Source organism: Leishmania infantum, chromosome 29, assembly GCF_000002875.2.
Source record: "Leishmania infantum JPCM5 genome chromosome 29".
In the NCBI taxonomy this organism is placed as follows: Eukaryota; Euglenozoa; class Kinetoplastea; order Trypanosomatida; family Trypanosomatidae; genus Leishmania; species Leishmania infantum.
In genome coordinates, this window is record NC_009413.2 from 1,097,325 (window position 1) to 1,120,102 (window position 22,778).

Genomic DNA, 22,778 nt, shown 5'->3' on the forward strand with positions numbered 1-22,778 from the left:
GCTGCTGTTGCTTTTTCACCGACAACCTCCACCCACCCCTCTCCCTACCACCACCACCACCTCCTCCTTCTCCTCCTCGACGTTTGAACTCCGAGAAGTGCCGCGCCATTCCTCGTTCTCATCAAAGAGCTGTTTCCTCAAAAGACCTATTCACTGATCCGTTCTAATTTTCCCTTTTCTCTCGTTGTTGTCTGATTCGCTCTTTCTCTTTTTGCTTCTCTATGCCTTTGTCTCTCCACTCCTTTCCTTTCCTCCATGCTGCTTCCCTGCTCGTTCTTCCCTCCGTAAGGGAGAGGAGAGTTCTGGAAATCGCTGCCTGCACGTCAGATGGGCGCCCCTGTACTTCCGTTCTCAGCGCTTGTCGTTTCTTCCCTTGACCAGCGCTGTGTGTGTGTGGGGGGGGGTGGAGGGGGCGAAACAGACATGCGGTGTACACTCGTTGACCTCCGAAGACGGGAAGAGCACACGCACATGCAAATGCGAAGGTAACCACCCACATTCCGTGGCCTACACACCCACCGAGCCAAGGTTTTTTTTTCTCTGTTCTTCGCTAGTTTAACCAAAGCCGTGCGGCGGGGTCACCCCTACACACAGAGAGGCACGCTCTCACACGGGTGTTGCACAACATCAATGGAAAGATTACACTGAAGAAAGATGAAAGCAGCGCCTGCAATTTGTGCAGACTCAGACGTCTTCCCCCTCCCCCTGCGCGCTCTCTCTGTTGTGTGTTTCTTCCGAAGTATTTTTCTTCTCTCCTGCTTGCCCTTCTTTTGTTGAATGGAAGACGCGCTCGCCGTGGTATCCGTAGGTCTCGTACGCCTTTTGGTGGGTGCTTCCCTGACGGAGGTGGATGCCGCGGCGTGGCGTGAGGCGCGCGTTTGTGTCTCTTTCTCTCCCGAGAAGTGAAAGAGAAGGCCTTTGCTCGCACAGACGCCGGACTTTACCGGCAGACGCGGCGAGAGGAGGGAGAAGAGCAGACACGGACAGGGACGGTAAACGGGAGACTCTCACGCAAGAATGAGCACTCTGCGCTTCTCTTACATCACCCGCAACAACACCAAAGTGCGGCAGTGTAAAAGCGCGCAAAACCCAATGCGGAAAGTAAATGCGAGCGCTGTCCGACCTCTCCCCCTTTTTGTTTCGACACTAGTGCTATCACCGTACATGTTTCCCTAGTTCATTACTATTTCCCCTTTTCAGACAGCCGCTGCACCCCCGTTCACGTTCCGCTTTTGCTTTTTTTTTCGTTTTATTTTTAGTTTCTCTCTGACTGGTGAGCAGTTCCACTTCGGTTTCCATGCCTTGACTCTTCTCTGTTTCTCTCTCTTGTTTCACCACTGTGGATGCCCCTCTTTTTCTCTCTCGCGCTCCTTTTTCTTGTCCTTTCCTCGCCGATGATGCTTTCACCTGCTGACGAATGTGAGCCACACGCAGCGAGACGACCCCTTTCCCACCGAATAAAAAAAAACGCACAACACACACACACACACACACGCACGCACTCTCCTCCATACACACGCAGACACGGACTGACGGGTCAGTCGAAAGATTACTTTTCTATTTATTGTTTTTTTTCTCGCCGACCGATTTCCCTCCTTTTCGCTTACAGAATCATCGCTGCCCCCTCTTAAAGTCTTCTCATCGCTGTCTGTCTCCATGATGCATTTTTTTTCATTCGTCTTTCTTTGGTTCGGTTTTTCTTTCCCTGTTTCTTCTTTTACCATGCCGTTGTGTGATGGGTTGCTCGACACGGCGCACGCGCACACGAGCACCCCCGCTCCACAGAAAAATCAGCATCCACTCCCATGCCAAAGAAGAGGCGACGAGGCCACGCACGCACACACACAACGAGGAAAGGAGGCAACAGAGGTTCAGAGGATAGTGAGCTCAGAAAAAGAACACGCGGATGACAGGGACGGAGAAAGAACACGCTCAGAATGCAGCAAGGAAAAGGCGTAAGAGACAAAACGGTTATCGTAGCGCATATATGAGGCAAAACAGGAGTGAGAGGCACTCACTGCACGACAAAGCAGAGGTAAAAACTAACGTGGCAAGCACACAGAATTATACACACGCTCGCAGAAAACACTCACACAACTCTCGGCGCGGGACGAGTCGCTGGCACGGCTGGGGAAAGCGAGACGGGGCCACACTCCTCTCTCACGCAGAAGCGTAGTGCTTCAGTGTGGGACATGCCACCAGCACAGCTTCGAGTAGCACCGTCCCTCCTTCTTTCCGTCTTCCCTCCACCTGTCCCCCTTCGTGCACCTCCCCTTCCTCTTGCTTACTCGAAACAAACTTAAAAAGAGAGTCGGGCCGCAGTCTTGCGCGTCTTCTTTGCTTTCTTGTTGCGTGAGTTCGCGTTTCTGTGTATTCGTAATGGTGCCGGTGTTTGCGCAAGCAATCCTATGCATGCACCCGGGCGCTGAATGACGCTCTCTCCACTTTTCCATCGCGCCTTTCTCCTCCTTATTTCGCCCTTTTCTTGTTTCAGCGTGTGGGCGCGTTTGTGCAGGGCCAACGTTGTCTCCTTGCGTGCATATGTCACGTTGGACATTCCCCTTGGACAACCAGGCGTTCTTCTTCCTTTTTGCTGCTCTCTCGCAGAAGTGCTCATCGAGAGCAGTTTACGATTCCATTTCTCACGCACGCATACACAAGCACCCGTCTCGTCTGTGAGGCTACGGCACCGTTCTGAAAAAGAAAAGGCTCTAAACGAAAAGCTGACGGCGACACGCAATCATCGGCGTCAGGGCACAGGCTGCCCCTTATTCTTTGTTTTTTTTTTTTTCCTGTTGACGTGTCGTGCATGTCCGCCGACGCCGGGCACGACGTGCACCGCGCCTATGACGTCCTACGCGGCATCCGCCGTGTCAGGACGACGGCGCAGCTGCAGGAGGCCTACGATGGGTTGCTAGCACTTGTGAGGACAACGCATAAGCTGGTGGAGGCGCAGGCGGCGAAAAGTGTCGCGCCCGGCACGAAGGACACTTGTGAAACGTATCTGCAAGTGCCATCGAACCCCTCAGCTGAGGCGCAGGCGGCCATGTCGCAGCTGAAGCAAGTTTCTCTCTTGTGCGGGGCCTTTTGTCGTCGTGTAGAGCACGTGCTTCGCACCACCTACACCTACGCGGACGTCGATGATGCCAGTCATGGCGGTCTCGCCACGGTGCACGTAAGCGCGTACATGGCCCAGCTCACCAAGGAGCTACAGCGCTTCAACACTCCAGCTGTCAATCGCTTTTTGGCGGCGGCGACCAATACGGACACCCTGTCGACGCCGATCTTGCATGTCTCCTCAGTGGACTGTGTCCTATCCTACGGCATCGGCGCTCTATGCGACTACCGCTTGTGCCGTCGCAAGCGTGCACAGGCATATCTTCAGCAGCTACTGGCGCAACCCCAATGGAACGCGGCTGCCATCACTCAAGTCATCGTCTCATTGAATGAAACGCTCTCCACGCCCGTGGACCCCTTTGCGGTGTGCACGAGCGACGAGTCGGTTGAGACAACGTGCGTGGTGACGCCCTTGCGCGACCCCATTTCGCAAACTGTCATTCGAATTCCGGCGCGAGGGGAGAAGTGCGCGCACCTGGAGTTGTTCGACGTGGAGAGCTTCGTGCAGGCTACGCAACAGCGCTCCTTCAATACTGTCGACGTTGGTGCCCCGTGTCCGCTCTGCTCACGGACGGTGCACCTGTTGTCGATACGCGTAGACACGCGGGCCTTGGAGGCGATGCGCAGCTATGAAAGAGCTGCAGCTGCAGCTGGGTCGTTGTCTTCGTCGTCTGATGCGCCGCCGCCCCTCACTGCTGACTGTGCCCTGGAGTGGAACACAGATAGTCGAACAGTCACGGTGGTTCGTGGCAGACGCGGCGCATCGGCCGAGGAAAGCGCGGTAGGCGAAGATCAGGAGGAGCCAGCGACGCCGTCTCGAGGGCCGCGTGACGATGCACCAGGCACGGCCACCAAGAAACGAAGGATCGAGATTGGCGGCCACGTGCTGTACGCCGACTAGAGGGACGGTGCCGATGTGTGTCTGCGTCGGTTGGTGAGGCGCCTGTTGTATGGCTGGCTCAAGTGTCTGCCTTTTTGTCTGCATGTTTTTTTTTTTTTCATGCCCAGTCCCTCCTCGCCTGCTTTGTGTACTCGTGTGGGTGCGGGCGCGTATGGCGCGCGAAAACACAGGAGATGATCGCCAATGAACTTGCACAAGCTCGCATTACACACACTGCGACTCGAAGAACAAGTGAGATACCGTCTTTTGTCGACTGCTCCAACCACCGTGCCTGCATCGGAGCACAACGCACTGCTGTGAGTACGTGCGAGTGAGACAGAAAGCGGGATAAGAGAAGAAAGGAAAGCCAATTTCAAGGGGTGCAGGCCGGCACACATAGACAGGTGTTCGACAGCCATTGTTTGGTGTGGCGCACGTGAGAGGCACAAGGGCTGCAGAAGCGCGGCTGAGCCACCTCGCCATCGGGCCGTCTTGAGGCAGCCCAGTCGTGCTCTTGGCGCGGAACCCGTTTGATTCCATTGCGTGGAGCTGATGCTTGCCCCCATCATCATCCCTCCTGTTCGCCCTTCACCTCGCCTCTCCTTCCCTCTCTTCTCTTTTCTCGTCCCGTCTCGTCTTCCCCCTTGTGCTGTTCTCGCACTTTTCTTTCGATGTTTGTTGCCACATGCGTGCAGATTTTGCACCTGCCGTTCTTCAGCAACTCCTGTTCACTTTCTCTGCGTTCTTGCGTACTTCGTTTTACCACCTCGTGCGTACCTCAGCCCCCCCCCCCCGTACACGCACGTGCATCTGTTGACCTCATTGCTCAACTTTCTCTTTCACTTCTGTTTGTTTGCGCTTTAGTGCTGTTTCATCCGTCCCTCTCCCCACTCACTCCTACCGCCCTCCCCTGTTTCAGGTTTTGCCTCACTGCCTTGTGACGCTTAGTCGCGCGCTCTCCAAGTCCCTCATTGCCTATCTGCGTGTGCATCCACACTCACCCATACACAATCACCGTTTTCTACGACAACTGCTAAGGAAACATATACACCCCCTTTTCTTTTCGCTTGTGCGTTTAGCTTTCTCCCTTTTCTCTGTAGCGCTGCTGTCCCCCCCCCGTCAGCTGTTTCCCTCTCCTCCCTTTTGATTTTGTGTGTCTCTCTCTGTGCGTGCCTTCTCCCTTCCTCCCCTTGTCTCTCCGCTGCCGCCACGCGTTGGTTTGCGTGCGCATCAAAGGCGAGAAGATGAAAAAGAGCATTTCCCTCAAGGAATTCTCAACGACGCCGACGGTGTCCTACATGCTTAGCAAGGACGGCCACAATGTCGCCGCCGCGGCGGATGCGCAGAACCGCTCCATGAATCCGCCGCCGCAGCCGCTTCGCGTGGAGCGTCCGAAGCAGCAGCAACCGGTGCCGGACAGCGATGACACCATGTACGAGATGGAGTAATGGCACTCTCAATGGTGAGGTGAGGCGATGCGCCGTAGACATGGCGTGCAGCCTACCGTCGGTACGAGAGATGGTGCTGTCAGTCTTGCGGATGCGTATGCGTGTGCGAGCATACAGAGCAGAGCCGTGCGCGGTAAGAGTGTGCCGCTAAACTGTGAAACGGAACTCGAACAGGGGCCGTACAAGGCGAAGTAGGAATGGTTGCGTTCCCGTGAGGGGAGATGCACGATGCCGGGCCGATGGCGCGGTAGAATGGTGTGCAGAGCCGTACAGATGCACAGAAATAGGACTGGAGCTGCCTCCCTTTATGCTTCCTTTGATTTATACGTTTGTGCACTCCATGGGACATGTCCTGTAAAGTGGCGAAGGCGTGCCGCACCGTCGAACACACTCGCCCCCCACCACCACCCCTCACACACACGCAAAGCATTTGCAGAAGATGAAACCCCATGTGACCGCAATATCCACTTTTATCTCCTGACAAGATGGGGGGAACTCGGTCAGTTGGACTTCCAAGCTGCACGAGGAGGCAGCGCCGAATACGACTGGCAGCACGACCCGTGAGGAGAGACGTTCATGCGTAACACATCAACGCTCTTCCACACCAGGAGCACACCACTCAGGCTCCGGGGGGGGGGCTGGCCCCCGTCTACGGGAGAAGACGTGTAGCAGATCGTGGCAGTAGACGTGCCTGCAAGCGGGCAGCAAGTGGCCAGGCCACGACGAGCGTGAAAGGCGTTGCAAAGCGCTTGTGCCAACAACGAAGTCCACCGCCAAGACAGCAACGACGGCAGCCGAAGCGGAACCGCGGGGCCCGCAATCGAGGGAAGCGCTAGCGGCAACAGCAGCCTCCTGTTCCTGCACGGCGCTCTCCTCACGCCGGCCTCCGATTGTTCCTCGGTGCAGGCTGGGTACTCCACGCTGAGGGGGGGGGGGGCAAATTCATCGATGACAGTGCCAATCAGACTGGGGGCGCGGGAGAGGGCCACTACACAGAGTGAGTGCGAAACCGCCAGAGGCTACGGTGTGTGGGGGCTGTACACGGTCGCAGCTCAGCAGACGACCCGAACGGAGAATCAGGATGGCGCTCTGGGAACCACGACGGCTCAAACGCAAGTCCGCAGAACGGTGGAAGGGGCAGCCGCCAGCAAAGGTTCCGGACCCGCTGCCTGACAATGAGTTTTTTTTTTTCACAGCGAAGTACTCGACGCACGTAGAGCTTCGGGCGGCGATGTTGTGCTCGAAGTCCCTGATGTCACAAAGGCTCGCGGGGCGTAGAGTCCCGATCATGCTCCTCGCACTGATCACGGAGCATTTCGCAACCGTGACAGCGCAGGCGAAGCACAACGGTGTCGGCAGAATCGGTAGAGGCCACTATCTGTAGCGGGTGTACGCGTGCACAGCAAACCTCCACTCTTCAGTGAGCGTTAGTGTGGTGCTCTTCTACATCGCAGGACCGCAAAACCGAGTGGCTGGCCTGTCGCGCAGCGTCGCAGATGTCCGTGGGCACCACGGGGATCATGCGTAGTGCGGCAGACGACTTGGCGTTGTCTTTGCTCAGAAGTACGTGTTCTCCGTTGTGCGAGCGTGCGCACGAAAGGCCGCCCACGCGATTGCCGCAACTCGGTCTGGGAGGTGGCAAACGTCCCTCAGCATTTTTCGGGAGGGGAGAGTTCCTTCAGCGCTGGCCGCGGGATGGGCGGCTGCAAGCGCAGCTATGGAGGAAGAGGCACTGCATGGATTCTAGACCGGTGCTGGGCCATGTCGCGCTACACCCGCCCCCTCACGGACGGCGATCTTATTGACCCGACAGCAATCTTCTATGCAGATAACGTCGAGCAGCGCACAACCGGCCAGCCAGGTTGTTTCCTCCAGCCTCCTTGCTCACCCCGATGCTGGGAGGACCGCCACCGACGTGCGACGCATACAGACGCAGATAGGCTCGGTCGAAATGCAGAGCCGATACGCCCCCATGTGTAGGAACAACTAGGGGTGAGGGGACGAGGTCCGGCCCTTGGGTGCACGTCTGCTTAGCGGAGAAATGTGGCCCCGCGAGCACAGCGAGGGCACAACGAAATATGTCCACCTAAATGTGGCGGAATGCTGAAAACCGCATGCGGCCAGCAGAGGCGTCAGCAATGCACGTCACCCTCTTTTCAGCCCTTCAACTCCTTCTCTCCAGTCGCGCAACAAAGGCCGCGTTTCTCTGGCAGTAGCGCGTCTCACGGTAAATGCTGTTTGGAAAGAGGGGTGTTGGTGTGTGCCGGCGCAGTGCTTTGTGTGCATCTGCCCACTCAGCGTGTCCCGCAAGCGACTGCCTGCCCCTTCTCCCCTTTAGGGCTCCTCTTTCCCGATGTACATGCTGCGCTGCACGTTGCACATGCTCCCCGCCCACCGCTCACACACTCCCTCTCCCCCTGTTCACGCTTCGCGGATGCGCGGCGAGTGCTGGCCTACTCCCCCGCCCCCTTCCCCTCTTTTCCTCCCGCCAGCCCTCCATCGCACCGGGTTTTCGCAGTCACGTTCCTCTGGGAGTGCGGGTGTAAAGGTACGTGTACATCGAGCCGAGCATTCGGAAACGGGAGAAGTACACGCGACGTGTCTGCCGGAGTCCGTTCCTCACTGAACTTGTAGCCATCATGAGTCGTAATCAGAGCCGCAAGGGCGGCAGCAAGCGCAGCCGCGCAGACGAGTGGATGACCGACGCACGCGACCCGGCAGCGTTGCAGAACACGGCTTTTGAAGCGTACTACAAGGGCAACGTCATCCCTGCATCGGAGTGGGAAGCGTTCATGGCGTGCCTGCAGACGGGGCTGCCCATGTCGATCCGGTTCAACTGCGCAGTGCCACAGGTGGACGCCGTGGACGCGTTCGTCACGCAGCACCTCTCTGAAGTCTTCGAGAGCAAGCGAATCCCGTTCTTCCCGGCGCAGCGAGCGATTCAGTTTGGCGTCAGCCGCGGCGACTTGAAGCGCAAGAAGGCGAACCGGACGTTGAAGAGGATTGTCTCCGCGATGAACGAGGGCGGATACCTGACTCGACAGGAGACCGTTAGCATGCTGCCTCCTCTCCTGCTGCAGGTGGGGCCTGGGATGCGGGTGCTGGACATGTGCGCTGCGCCGGGAAGCAAGACATCGCAGCTCCTCGAGCTCCTCCTGACCGGCGAGTCCGAGAGGGGAGTTGTGGTGGCGAACGACGCCAAAGCTTCTCGCTTGGACGTGCTGCACCATCAAACGAACCGTGCCGCTGGCGCACATCTCCACCTCATCATCACAAACACAGACGCCACGCGCTTTCCTTTGCTGCCACCCGCGGAGCGCTTCGATCGCGTCTTGTGCGACGTGATGTGCTCCGGTGATGGAACGCTGCGCAAGTCCATCGATATGTGGCCTCGCTGGGACTCTCTCCAGGGGGCCAACCTACACCACACCCAGATGCGCGTGTTGCTGCGCGGCATGGCGTCTTGCAAGTCGGGTGGAATTGTGGTGTACTCAACCTGCAGCCTCAACCCCGTCGAGGACGAAGCAGTCGTGTCCGCCTGCCTGGCGCAGACGAAGGGCACCTTCGAGCTGATAGACCCTACGCCGCTGCTACACGGGCTCTGCGCTTCGCCTGGCATGACTTCATGGACCGTCACCACACGCGACCTCACCACAGCGCTGCACAACTACGAGGACGCGAAGGCATTCATGGAGGCCCAGACGGATCGCTGCACTTTTCAGTACGCACCGAGCATGTTCGCGAACACCGAGCTGCTCGTGGATCAGCACATTGAGCGCACCCGCCGCATCCTGCCCCACACGCAGGACACCGGCGGCTTCTTTGTGGCGGCGCTGCGTTGTGTCGCGGCAGTGCCGGAGGATGCGCGTGCGAGGGCTGAGTCGGCCTCTGATGCGAAGAGGACGGAGGCGCCCTTGAAACCCCTCTCTGCTGGTATGCGGGCGACCCTGCAGAAGGCGCTCGCGCTGCCTGACACGTTCCCCTTTGACCACCTCATCGTGCGCAACGAGGAGGCGCGTGACCAGAAGGTTTACCTGGCCAACTCGGACGCCATTTCGCTCAGCCAGCAGCTGGGCTGTCGCGTCGTGCACGTCGGCTCGAAGGTGTTCGAGTCCGTGCTAAAGTACAGCAATGAAAAGCTGCGCTTCTGCACAGACGGCGTGGCCGACCTCGTGCCCTTTCTGCCCTCCAAGTTCCTTGTCTCGGTGACGCCGTCCCTGCTGCTGGAGCTGGCTGCGGAGACGCCGATGCCGTACGCCGATTTTAGCGCCAAGACCGGACAGCTCATCGAGGAGCTGCCACCGAGCTTTGTCCTCACCACCTCCTGGGCGGTCGGGGGGCCTATCTACGTAGCTGCAGAGAAGTCGACGATGCTGGGCAAGCTTGTTGCGCACGTAGCAGGCTGGCAAGTGACAGTGTGCAAGCTGGCTTTGGACCTACCACTGGTGGAGTCGGTGGAGGAGAGGCAGGAGGACGCTGCAGAGGAGGGCGGCGCGACCAGAGAGAACGCCTCCGCGCTGGCAGCAGATGCGGCGACGCACTAAAAAGACGGTTAATGCAGCAGTGGCACAGCGCATCTTCAACTGCCTCTCCTTTTCTCTCCGTTTCCTTTCTCCTGTGCTCGCATACGGATGTGCGCGGCTGCACACTTCTGTGCTGCTGGTCGCAGGGGGCAAAAGTGAGAGGAGAAGCGGAGGTGAAGTAAAGGCCGTGCTTTTCTGCACACGCAGAGCGGTTGCGTACAGTGGCGGAAGCGCAGAAGGGAGAGTAGTGGGCATGTGCAGCGGCCACACGAAGACGGAAGAGGACGGTGACGGGCCTCGTGCAGAATGCCGCCACCCCAATGAGACGAAGCTCAGAAAAGACTTGCCTTGAAGCGCTCACGTAATAGGTGGAAGGAGGGATGGAGTGCGTGTACGCAAGTGTTCTAGGTGCACGTGGAGAGATGGCAGCCATGCGACGGCGTAGAGGGAGGAGGGAGGTGAAGATTCCAACCGCAGAAGATCCCTGATGGTGCGACGAGGATATCCGAGAGGAGGAGGCGCCGATGCGAACACAGACGAACATCAAAGTCTTCTCGGTAGTTCATGCATCTGCCGTGAACCCTCGCCAAGGTTGTGGACTGCGATGGACGAGTCTAGTGTGTTCCAGCCTGCGCTTTCCCGACCCTCACCCCTCTGCACCCATCGCCCGATCACGACATGCTGTGCAGGTTGTCTTTTTTCTTCGTGCCCCCTCCGTGTTTGTCTCGCTGCGCACGAGAACACACTCACTCAACAGTTTCAGGGGTGCCTCCGCGCTAGGGTCTCGCCATAGTCTGTCCCCCCCCCTCCCTTGCCCTTCGCTCTCTTTTTCTGGCGGGTGTGTTTGTGTTTCCTGGGAGGAGGGTTGAAGCTACCAGAGTGCGCGTGTAGGCTTTGGCCACTTTCTCCTCCTCATGGGCAGCGGTGAGGTGTACGGGTAAGAATCCGGCAAGCGCGCGAAGGCGCTCGCTCGCTTCAACGACACGATAAGCGAAAAGGAAATTAGAAAGAGAAAATGCACCATTCCTAAGACTTAACACGTGCCACGGTCGCATATGGAGAACAAGCGTACGGACTCGGGCGAAGACCGCATTGAGCGAACAAGGGCAACGGAAGTGGCGCGTGCATGGGTGGTGAAGGGTGACCGGTCATACTGGGGCGCGCATGTTCGGTGTCCTATCCTCTCCGCTCTCGGAGCATGGGTGCATAGGTGACAGGAGACGGGCAAGACACCGGCGTGCACTGCAGGCGTACCGCAACACTCCCTGCGCATCCACTTTGTTGTCGAGAGAGAAAACAAGGCGAATGCCGCTGCTGCCCTTACGTTCGCGCACGCACACGCGGGGATGAGGTTTTCGTGCGTGTGCTTGGGCGGGGGAGGAGGGAGGCCTGCTGCCCTCTCTCTTTTTTTCGTCACCATGGCAGAAGAAGACAGCAAAGATGCGCACGCTGTCAGTTTTGCGCAGCGTGTGCGCATGTGTCTGAGCTGAGTACACCGTGCGCTCTCTTTCGCCGCACTCTCTCTCGTCTCGACCCCTTCTCTTGTCCTTCTCTCTCTGTCTCCTCCTCGTTTACTCGCTGCACACGGTGCACCTATCTGTGTGTACCCGGCCGCTTTAGCGACAGCTCCCGAAAAGCTCCGCGAGTGTGCACGCGTGTCTGTGTCCGTGTGCGTGTGCCCTGTGACCTTCATACGCATTACCATCACCTCTTCTTACACGGCCAGCCCTCACCTTCTTTGCTTGTGTGCTCTACTCGCCCTAAACCCCTTGTAGAGCTCACTGAGCGCCGTTTATTCATCGTTCACGGGGACTAGCGGTGCTGCACAGTTGGGACCGCGTGCAGGCCTGCGAACGCCTCCACGCTCCTCCTTCTCCCAGCTCCGCGACATCGATCTGCCGGCTTCCTCACCCGACGGTGCCGCGGTACTAGTGACGGCGTCCGCTTGCTCGTACCCTAAAAAGTGTGTGCGTGTGGAGGAAGGCCCTGCCCCGCCTCTGGAGGGAACAAGGCGCATCAAGGGCGAGGGACGCTTTCGTTCACAATCTCTTGCCCTGCATGTGTGTATGTTTCGGTGTGTCTGTGCGCTACCCTAGCTACGCAGTTGTTGTTCATCTCTGTTTCGTCTCCACGTCGTGCTTGTGCATTTTTATTCTCCTTGTGGAACTGTCTTGTTGCTTGGCGCTGCGTAAAGGGGACGAATAAGGCTAAGGGCGGTAGGAGTGCGAAGGGAACGTAGGTGTGTGAGTGTGTGTGGAGCCACAGCGACAAGCGCCTGAGGCGACACCCCCTCTTCTCCGCTCTTTCTCGCCGCCCTTTGCTTTCTCTTTGACTGTTTCTCCGTTTTTCCCTATTCGTGCACGGCGTGCCCGTGTGTGTGCCTGTGCCTGTGACACCATCTGTGCATCAGCGTGTGCTAGTCGGTGCGTGGGCCCGTCGGTAGCTCCTTGTTCCTCAGCGGAAGGAGGCTTTCGCGCGCGCTTTCTTTCGGCCTGTTCTTCTCCCCCCCCTCCCCCACCAGCACACAGCCTCCTCCTTCGTTTTCTTTGGCGCTCTGTGCTGGTGCCTCCCCATCCCGCTATCACTCTCTCTCCATTCCTTCACCATGACGGCGGTAGCAGCCACGACAAGCATCACGACGACGCGGGCGTTGGACGAATTCCGCAGCGGTAATGTGGATACGGCGCAGCTCATACTAGAAGAGGCGGCCAAGTCCGAGCATAATGTGAATGAGCTGCTGTCAATCCACTGCCTGCGCGCCACCTTGGCTGCGATGAAGGGCAGCATGGACGTCACGGCCATCACTGCGCAGCTCGCTCCCGGCGAGCCGGTGCGGGTGCCGGTGCAGAGCTACTTAGAAGGCATTGCCGCCATGGCGCGCGGCGATCTGACCACGGCACGAAGGCGGCTGGAGACGGCAGTGGAGCGGTGCGAGGGCTTTGGCGCCGCCATGGTGTGTCTCGCCGCCGTGTACTACCTCACTAGCCAATATGAGAAGAGCTACGCGCAGTACTGCTACACGTTGAAGATGTTCGGCTCCGAGAAGACGCCGCCGGTGGTGCGGGTAGGAATGGGCCTGTGCGCCTTCCGGCTGCAGCGACTCGTGGATGCCCGGCGCATCCTTGAGCGCGCCATCGAGGTGCAGCCGGATGATGAGCTCGCGTGGCTGGGCCTGCTGGCCGTCTACATTAACCTTCGCATGCTGCCACAGATCCACACGGCCGTGATGCGTCTCAAGCAGTTGATGCCTCAGAACACGACGGTGCTGCTGAAAGTGTGCGACTTAGTCTACTTCCGCTCCTTGGAGGACGGGCGGCTGAAGAGCTCCATGGGGCGGCTGCGTAGTCTGCTGCGGTATGTGCGGCAGACGGCCTCGCCTGAGGAAATGGCACTGGTCGACTTCCACGAGGGCCGGCTGCTGCTCGCCTGTGGCGAGGTGGCGGCGGCGCAGCCGCTCCTAGAATCCGCTGTGCGTGCGAACCCGAACCTCCTAGCCGCCCGTATCCACTACGCCCGACTACTGATGCACTCCAACCGCCACGCCGACGCGGAGACGCTGCTGACGGAGGTGAACAGGACATGGCCCAACGAGAAGGAGGTGCTACAGATGCTCGCCATTCTTGCCACACGGGCTGGCCGACACAGCGAGGCCCTTCGCTACAGTCACACACTAACTATGACGGTGGCGCAGGGCGACGTGAACTCGTGGGCGTTGGCCGCCGTATGTTCCCGTCTAGACACCGAGCACTGCAGGCGGATCTGCGCGCACGTGCGTGCCGTTCAGCGGGAGCTGAAACTGCCCTCTAGCTGGAAGCTGAGCGCCAACCTCGCCATCCTGTCAGGAGATGTGGAGGCGGTGCAAGGCATCGTGGACGCGGAGCTAGGGGCGGCCTTTCTCATGTCCAACACCGCAGTGGACGTTTCCTATGTGCCGCTGTTGTACAACCTGGCCCTTCTGCTTGAGAAGCGGGAGCTGGCGCGCGCACGTCAACTTTACGTGTACCTCGTCAAGCACCACAGCACCTTTGCTGCACCCTACTACCGCCTGCATTTCCTGGCGAAGGAGGCAGGCCAGCTGCAGCAGGCCATGGCGTGGCTCCAGTGGCTGCTGAAGGTGCACCCGATGGAGGCCGCGGCCCAGACGTGCATGGCGCAGCTGTACATGGAGACGTCAAGCGCGAAGGAGGCGCTGGCTATCTTTAAGAAGGTTAACGCCTCCGAGCTGCAGCTTCCTGTTGCACTGGCCGTCGGTGCCACCTCTCTGCAGGCGTGCCAGCAATCGTCCTCGCAGTGGCCGAAGCTGCTCGCCTCGGCGCGCTCCTTTTACCGGGAGGCCCTCGCCAAGGACCCACGCAACATTCTCGCAGCTCACGGCTACGCGTGTTGCGACGGGCTGGAGCGGCGCGGCGACGCCGCTGAAGCGATGCTGAACAGCGTGAGTGAGGTGACCCCGCTCTCCACCGTGCCGACAAGCAACGTCGACGCGCACCGCGCCAACGTGAAGATGCTCAGCCACGGCTACAAGCAGGCCGCGGACTACTTTTCGCGCATGCCGACGCGCACATCGGAGCAGGACGCGATGTACTCGTACTGCGTGGCTACCGAGGGGCGGTACGCGGAGGCCCTAGAGTTGATCCACGCCGCCTCCATCAAGGCACCAGGTGAGGATCCGATGCTGGTGTACAATACAGCCCTGCTGCACTTCATGGCCTTCGTTGACGGGCTGAAAGGCACCCGCGCCCTTACGGCGGCGCAGGGTGAGTCGCTTCTCTCCCACCTCGAGGCCGGGCAGCAGGGCACCACTTCCCTGGATGGCATCAAGGGCAAGTACGAGTTGATGAGTCGCGCCAAGCGCTACCTTCGATCCATCAGCGCCTACTGCGAGCGCCACCGTGCCACCGTGCACACGCTTGTGGAGGCTGGAGAGCAGCGGGCGAAGGAGCTGGCGCAGTCGGCGGAGGGATGGCGGCGCGTTTTCGCGTCGCACAAGGGGGAGCAGGAGCGCCGACAAGAGGAAGAGGAATTGGCGGAGCACCAGAAGGCGGAGGAGCGCAAGCTGGCGGAGGCAGACGTGTATGCACGCTTTCGCCAAAGCCGAATTCAGCAACCGGCGGTGCTGCTGAACGCAGATTTGCTTGCAGCGACGATGGCGGATGCCTTGCAGGACACGATGCCGGTAGACAAACCGCCAGCGGCGCTGGGGGAAGAGGAGTATGGGATGCCGTAATCCACTCCTGCTTCCATTCCTGCGGTTCATTTTTCTTGTTCCCTGGTTTGCAGTGCATCACTGCCCTGTTGTCGGTGAGCTGGTTTGTTGTCTTCTACGTGTGCGTATGTGCGTAAACGCTGCGCTTCTACACGTCATCTGTTGCGGCGGCCGGCGACAATCGAGAGTGCGTTGTGGCTTCCACGTCATGGGCCCCTCGTTGATCGGGCGCTGGGCAGCCGCTTTGTGCTGGTGCACGTTAGCTGGGGCGGCGCTGTCCACCGTGACGCAGGTGAGTGCCTACACCGCAGCGAGAGGAGGGGGCGAGGATGGAAACGAAAGGGAGGGCCGCTCGTCCTACAGCTGCGGAGTGGGGGGGGGACCGGGTGCCCTGCGCACGATTGCAGGTGCGAAAGGAAGCGATGGTGCACCATGCGCTGTGGTTCACTTCTGTGGTGCCTTTTTTTGTCTTGAGCGTGCGCGTGTGTGTCTTCGTTGTTGACGTCTGCGTGTGCACGTGCGTACTTGCGTGTGCCTCTCTTCCTCTTTCATGGTATAGTGGGAGTTCTTCTTTACGTTCTTCTAACCGCGATGAGGGATCAACTCCCAATCAATTTGTGGCTGCCCGCTTGTCGTTCTTACCTGAAGGAGTATGGGCGCGTGCGTGTGTTGGTGCTTCCATACGACCCCGCCTCCCCTTCCCCAGGGAGGTACTCTACGCACAAGAGGTGTACGCATCCGTCTCTCGTTTTATGCGCTAACTCTCACGTATGTAATCCTTCCCCATCCCTTCATCCGTGGTTTGACGCGAGCCCGCTGCCGTTCGCAGGTGGACGCCTAGTGGCGTGGCTTCAGTGCCAATGCGTCTCTTCCGAAGCCTGGAAGCTCTATGCCGTGCACCGCCATCTCTTCCTTGGCCAACACGCGCAGAACGATGAAGCCGTGGCGCTCCGCGGAGGGGCTCCTTTCCCTGCTCTCTTTCGGTTTGTTGCCTCTCTGATGTGTGCACACACGCGCTCCCAAGACCCATGCCTGACAACGCCGGTCAGCGCTGCTCACATGCCAGGAAGTTGTACCTCTATTTCCTTCTCCATCTCCCTCACGCACGTGTGTCCCCCCCCACTCCCCCCTCCCCACACACACGTCTATGCCCTTTTCCAGTTCTCACTCCCTCACTCACCTGCCTTCGCCGTCGGGACTCCTTTCTCGAATCCTCTACAGCCGCTAACATGACGGACAAAAGCGTCTATGGCGGTCTCTTTCAAGACCCGCCGTACCTGTCCTCCGACCCGGATCCGAAAAAGACGGACCCCTACGACAAGAAGGATGCCATCCCGTCAAGGTACTTGGGCAAGAATATGACGATCGGCGGCCGTGTGCCGCCTGGCCAGCACCCCGACGCCTACTTCGACAAGAGGTTCCTCACCCTCGCCTCCTCGGAGCAGAATGGAGGTAAGCCGGTGGACTACGACGAAAGCAAGCGGCTCACCGCCGCCTCCAAGACAAACACCAAGAACGCCATCTCCGACAAAGAGTTTTGCTACTCATCGTACCCGGAGAAGAGCACCGGCCCGGGCAGCTACTATGGATGCTTTCAGAATCGCCCGTACGAATACATGACGGAGCCGTGGGATGATGGAAAGTCCAAGAAGAAGAGGACAACGAAGACGAAGGAGGAGGAGCCGACGCACTTGCCTAACATCAAGACGAACCCCACCAAGAAGGGCACGTATGGCTACCCCGGACTGCTACTGAGCAACCCTTCCTACGACGACGACTGGAAGAAGGACTACGCTGCAGCAGAGGCAAACAGGGCACGCAGGGAGCGTAAGCAGGGCCCCGCACCAAAGGCTCTAGGGCCACCGTTTCACATTCCTGGTGTGAGCCACTCTTACATCGACGAGATGCCGAATACAGGTGTGTCCGCGGTGTATGCGGCCTACGAGGCCCCGGCAGATAGCGCTGCTGCGAAGCGCAAGGCCAAGAGGGAAGCTGCGGCTGCTCCTACCCTAGTCCACGAGCGCGCGTTCTACGGGTCTGCCAACCGGTCCGGCGAGCCGGGTTGCCTGAACCCGTTCCCCAACGTGTGGGTGCACCCGGATGAGACGCAGCCGTCGAAGTTCGCGCTGCGCAAACAGGCGCAGAAGGAGAAGGAGGAGGCGGCTCGGCAGCCCAAAAGAACCGAAGTGTGGAGGCCGAACTCTTTCGGGAAGACGTCTGTAGTGTCCTCGTGCCTTCGCCGATTCTACTGAGCGACTCGGTCCCTGTCGTTGTTGTTGCCGATCAAAGTCTCCCCTAATCAGCCTTGCTTTTTGTGCGAGAGTGTGTGTGTTCTCTTGCTGGCAGGGCTGCATCTCCTTTCTCACTCGTCTTTGCGGGGAAAGATCTGCAGGGCTCTTCTTTGGAGTTCCGTGGCCGGTGCTCGGCTAGCTGCCGTAGACGGTGGATAGGGCGGATGTGGCGAGGTGGGGACCGGCGAGGAAGGCAACACGCCGTCTCACTCCGTGTTTCTGACCCTCTGATCATGGATGATCACTTGCGTGCCTGCCGCCCTGCGATGCTGGCACTGCGGGATCTGCCAGCCCTCCTCTCTTTCTACCTCACTCCTTGTTCTTTCTCTACCGCCGGTGAAGGAAAAGGGTAGGGGGAAAGCCCCTGGAAAAAAGGGCAAATACGGGCTGCGCGTGCACCCTTCCCCTTCCCAGGGTCTCCCTTCGCCTTTGCTTTGATATCTGAAAATGCTGCTGTCGTTGGATTTCATCACTCTCGTTGCGCGCATGTACGCTAACCTCCTCTCCCCCTACTGCCTTGACCGGGGGGAGGAAAGGGGCCTTTCGGAGTTGTCTGCCTGGAGCCACTTATACTTCTTTTCCGTTTCCGGATCCTTCCGCATGTACAGCGAAGAATTCACGATGGACGAGATTGAAAGGAGGTAAGGGGGAGGGGAAGCCGCCGACTGAGGCGTCTTTTTGCTCGCTCTCACCTCCTGTGTCGCGTGCGCTCTCATCGGCGTCTAGCGGCACACCCTATCCGTTATCCTCGCTCATCTCTCCACTTCCGCACCATCACCTCTTTGGCCTCCCCTCTCTCGCCCTTCTTTTCGTTTGTTTGCTCGCTTTTTCATTGCCCATGTATGCTGTGAGGAGAACCTGACTCCTGTGATTCCTGTGCTCCTGCCTTTCCCTTCTCAGCCTGCCCCCCTTCCTTCCCTTCCCTTTCCTCGCAGCCTCATCTGGCGCGGCGTGCATTCTGACATATGATGTCTCTGTTGACGGGCAATCGCAAAGACAGCGACACTAACGAGAATGCGCAGTACGCGAAAACAGCTCGTCTTCGTTCGACTCTTCTCTCCATGCATTCTCTCTCCTTTGAGTTTCCCCACTTCTACGTTGGTCTGACTAGCAGCCATTCCCACACTCAAAGGACCTGGAGAAGAACGGTGGCGAAAAGCTACGAGCAAACTTCGTACATGACGGCGCCAATCGTGGGGCCCCGCGCTGAACGATCCCCTTCTCATCGTCCAGCGCGCCTTGACTTCCCCTCTCTTCTTTCACTTTCCTGTTCTCCCCTTCCCTACTCTCTATCTACTGATTTGTTTCTTCGAATTTCCGGCTGCTTGCACACACCCCGTTTGCGTGTATGTCCCCGCACACATATGCGCATGTCATGATGCGCGTGCGCGTATGCGCGTTCGCTGTGTTGTTGCGTTTGCCGCTCAACTTCTTTTTGTACTGCTTCGACTCACTGTTTGCACTGTGTGAGCGTCGCTGCTCTTACGCCCATACATATATATATATATATATGCACGCCAACATGCACACCGTTGCACATACCGGTCAAGGGCTTTTTTCCCGACTTCCGCTCTTTTTTATTGTTCTTTTTTCTGACCTTCTCGTGTTTTCAAGCGTTGCCTCGCTCGAGCCCTCCTCGGTTCGAGCGCACGCACATCCTTGATCATTACCCCGCAGCTCCCCGCGCGTTACACGCACGCCTACACTGTTGCTCATACACACCCGCACACGATCCGAGGTTTGCTTTCATACACATCCATACACCCTCCCCTCCCTCCCTTCCGTGCTCCGCCCCCCTCCTCTCCTTACCCAACCTACGTCGGCACCCTCTCTACAACAAGAGACACACAACACGCGCTGACAAGAGCAGATTCACAAGAAAGAAAAAGAGTGCTCCTTTCTCTCACACGCTCTCACACACACACACACACACACACACACACAGATGGCGCAGGTAGCAGAGGAGTCGCGGGCGCTGGAGAGCCTCGTGTTCCGCAACAAGTACCGCCAAATCAAGTCGATCGGCAAAGGCAGCTTCGGCGAGGCGGTACTCGTCCGCTCAAAGTCGGATGGCAAGCGCTACGTGGCCAAGGCAATCGACTCCATCTCCATGACGCCCAAAGAGCGGCGTGACGTGCAGAATGAGATTCGCATTCTAGCCGCCGTCGACCACCCCAACATCATTCGCTACCACGAGCACTTCGAGGATGACACTCTCATCTTCATTATCATGGAATACGCCGACGGCGGCGACTTGAGCTCCCGTATAAAGGAGGCAAAGAAGCAAGACGTGCCGCAGCCCTTCGACCCGAACTTGGCGATGTTCTGGTTTCTGCAGATCTGTATGGCGCTCAAGTACCTGCATGACAACCACATCCTTCACCGCGACCTCAAGACGGCCAACATCTTCCTCACATCAAAGAACGTGGTGAAGCTCGGCGACTTCGGTATTTCAACAATCCTGCAGAACACGATGGCATGCGCCAAGACGGTGTGCGGCACCCCCTACTATTTTTCGCCGGAGCTCTGCCAAAGCAAGCCGTATAACAACAAGAGCGATGTGTGGGCTCTCGGAGTCGTCTTCTACGAGACCCTCACGCTGCACCGCCCCTTCAACGCCAAGACGCTGAAGGACCTACTAAAGAAGATATTAGCAGGTAACTACGACCCAATCCCCACCACAATTCCGGTGGAGATGCGCTCCCTGTGTGCCAGCCTGCTTCAGGTGAACTACCTGCAGCGCCCCAGCATCAACCGCATCCTAGAGAGCTCCTACGTGCAGAGCACCCTGCGCAGCTTCAGTGAGGACTTGGCCCGCCAGGTGGAGAAGGACCGTACCGACTTCGAGGCGAGGAAGCTTAGCGAGCGCGAGAAGCATGCTCAGTCGAGCCCCGTGAAGGAGGCGGTGGCGAGGATGCCGCAGGAGCCGGCAAAACCACAACTCAGCGAGCGCGAGCAGATGGCGATGCTGCGCGGCATGGACCGCGAGAAGATGAAGGCAATGCTGGCGAAGCAGGCCGCTGAGGAAAAGTCCGCGCCGAAGACCGCAGCGGCTCCTGAGCAGATGGGCCATCCCGACGTGGATGATGATGGCGACTACATTGCGCAGAAGAAGGCCATGGTGCAGAACACCAAGGAAATTGTGGGCAAGTCAAACCTTGGCGGGCACCCAGAGGAGTTCGGCGACGGCCCTGCCGACAGCGCCCCACAGGTGGAGACGATCACGATGGCGAATGGGCGCACGGTGCTTGCCTCCAACGTACGCGACCACCTGGAGGCGGAGATGGGTTCTGAGCTGCTGAATCGCGCTGTCGAGCTTTACAACTCTGGTATGATGAGCGGCCTCACGAACTCGGAGATGCAGCACGAGCTGAGTGAACTCTTAGGACCGAAGTTTGCGCACAACTCCAACGCCATCACGAAGCTGGCTGTCTGGGAGGGGAAGCAGTAGGCCCTTGGCGCCATGGGAAAGGCATCCACATGCGAGTCTTGCTCGTGACGCTGTGATTGCGGTGCGAAAACACAGGGAAGGGAGAGGAATGAGGTGTGCTATATGGCACCTGCTTCGTCGTCTTTTTTCTGAGTGTCGCACCTGGTGCCATGTGTGGTGAACCACTGTGCTTGCTAATACAATTCCGGTATCATGCGCTGTGCGCACGGGAGCGAGGAAAACGAAAAGGTGCTCTCATACATCTCCCTTTCTTCACCCAAACGCATACAGTTGTCGGGGCAGGTGTGGTGGTTGCGCTGGCGCTGGTGTTGATTGCTTCTTTTATATGAGGATGTGCTGTGCTGTTCTTGCTTCCTTCCTGTCGTGCCTTTTTTTTTCTGTTCGTCTTTTTCTTTTTGACGTTGTCCGCCGCAGTGTCGTTGCCGTCGCTGTTGCTGCTCCCCTTTTTCCTCCGTTGTTTGCCAATGCTTGCGCGTGCATCCTGGTGCCCCGTTCCTTCCTGAAGCCAGTCGACCACCGCTCCTCGCCTCATCGCTGCCCCTTCCTCCCCTCCTCAGTTTTCTGCGGTTCCTCTCTCTCTCCCATATTGTCTCTATGTGTGTGTGTGTGCTTGCGCCCACTCTGTTCTAACACCTATCTGCGTGATGGCAAATGTGTCCTCCTTCTTCCAACGCTAGCTCCGTTTCCTCGCTTCCTGTTGGTAATCACCGATACCCACGCCTGGGACGCTCATGGATGAGAGGGAGAAGTTCGCGAGATACACAGGGAAGGGGAAGGGGAGTAGAGAGGCAAAGCAACGGCGAAGAGGAGAGAGACAAAACACTCATGAAAACGAGCGTAGCGATATCCCTCTCTTTTCCACAGCGCCCACGTACACACGTATGTGCGCGAAGGGGAGGGAGTTGCACATCTTAAGAAGCGAACACGTCTCTTGTCTTTTGTTCTTTTCACTCCCCTTTTTTCCCTTTCTTGAGATAGCGGCAGCAGCAGTGAATAGTCACAGTAAAACACCACGAGAAGAGGAGGAGGAGGGCTTGCAAACCGTTGCGCGCTTGAAGCGCCGCCCCCCCTCTCTCTTCCCGGGCGTGCACACAAACGGGCTGATACATACACAAACTGCCATCGAGAAAGGGCTGGAGAAGGGGTTGTGCAGCTTGATCTTAAATCACAGGCACACGCACACAAAATCGTCCGCCGTCATGTACGTTCCCACGCACTCTATGCGCGAATGAATGCATCTATACACACACATATATATATATATACACGCTTTGGCGCGCACTCAGCGATGGTGTGCATGGTGGCGACGACTACAGCGACCAGGTGTGGCGTTGTGCTCTCTCTTTCTCTTCCGTTTGTGTTTGCCATCACTTCTATATCGTTCTTGTTCCCCTTTTGTTCCTTTTAGTCTCTTTTCCTGTTGTTCCGGTTTTCCATTCTCACAATGGATGTGATTTTCGGCGAGATCGAATCGGCGGCCACGCGTGGGTCCAAGGAACACGTGTCTGCCGTAGTGTTTGCTTCTGTTGTGTGGGTGTGTCTGGGCATGATGATGGGTCGGCGCAAGGGGGAGGGGCTTAGGGCCGGGGCACGGCCGAGATAGATAGTGGCGAAGTGCTGTAAGCCGCTCTTTTTCGTCGAAAGGAGGTGAGGCGGAGGTTGCACCATTGAAGAGCGCCGTTCGCTCTCGCTGTCTCAACCTCTTTTTTCACCCCCCCTTCCTGCTGCGTGATCTCCCTCTTTTCTTTTGTTCCGTTGGTCTTCTTCACCTCCTCTGCGCCTACTTGCTCTCCGTGGGTGGCACTCGTACGCAAAACACTCGTATGCGTGTGTGTGCACGCTTGCGTAGGAGTGTGCACGTT

The 22,778-nt window shown here is 58.2% G+C and overlaps 6 protein-coding genes across 6 annotated transcripts; all 6 read left to right on the forward strand.

The window, feature by feature from the left end:
- Positions 1 to 2,809: 2,809 nt before the first annotated feature.
- Positions 2,810 to 4,018, forward strand: LINJ_29_2630 (conserved hypothetical protein; the record flags this gene model as incomplete). Its single annotated transcript, XM_001466748.1, has 1 exon — positions 2,810 to 4,018. One exon carries the CDS (start codon positions 2,810 to 2,812, stop codon positions 4,016 to 4,018), a length of 1,209 nt encoding a protein of 402 aa, XP_001466785.1.
- Positions 4,019 to 5,241: 1,223 nt separating this feature from the next.
- Positions 5,242 to 5,445, forward strand: LINJ_29_2640 (conserved hypothetical protein; the record flags this gene model as incomplete). The annotated part of the gene is made up of 1 exon (XM_001466749.1): positions 5,242 to 5,445. The coding sequence occupies one exon, from the start codon at positions 5,242 to 5,244 to the stop codon at positions 5,443 to 5,445; it is 204 nt and encodes a 67-aa protein (XP_001466786.1).
- A 2,639-nt stretch (positions 5,446 to 8,084) lies between these two features.
- Positions 8,085 to 9,989, forward strand: LINJ_29_2650 (conserved hypothetical protein; the record flags this gene model as incomplete). The annotated part of the gene is made up of 1 exon (XM_003392648.1): positions 8,085 to 9,989. One exon carries the CDS (start codon positions 8,085 to 8,087, stop codon positions 9,987 to 9,989), a length of 1,905 nt encoding a protein of 634 aa, XP_003392696.1.
- A 2,584-nt stretch (positions 9,990 to 12,573) lies between these two features.
- LINJ_29_2660 (conserved hypothetical protein) lies at positions 12,574 to 15,195 on the forward strand (the record flags this gene model as incomplete). Its single annotated transcript, XM_001466750.1, has 1 exon — positions 12,574 to 15,195. The coding sequence occupies one exon, from the start codon at positions 12,574 to 12,576 to the stop codon at positions 15,193 to 15,195; it is 2,622 nt and encodes an 873-aa protein (XP_001466787.1).
- Positions 15,196 to 16,202: 1,007 nt separating this feature from the next.
- LINJ_29_2670 (conserved hypothetical protein) lies at positions 16,203 to 17,426 on the forward strand (the record flags this gene model as incomplete). Its single annotated transcript, XM_001466751.1, has 1 exon — positions 16,203 to 17,426. The coding sequence occupies one exon, from the start codon at positions 16,203 to 16,205 to the stop codon at positions 17,424 to 17,426; it is 1,224 nt and encodes a 407-aa protein (XP_001466788.1).
- A 1,984-nt stretch (positions 17,427 to 19,410) lies between these two features.
- Positions 19,411 to 20,916, forward strand: LINJ_29_2680 (putative protein kinase; the record flags this gene model as incomplete). Its single annotated transcript, XM_001466752.1, has 1 exon — positions 19,411 to 20,916. One exon carries the CDS (start codon positions 19,411 to 19,413, stop codon positions 20,914 to 20,916), a length of 1,506 nt encoding a protein of 501 aa, XP_001466789.1.
- Between the last annotated feature and the right edge of the window lie 1,862 nt (positions 20,917 to 22,778).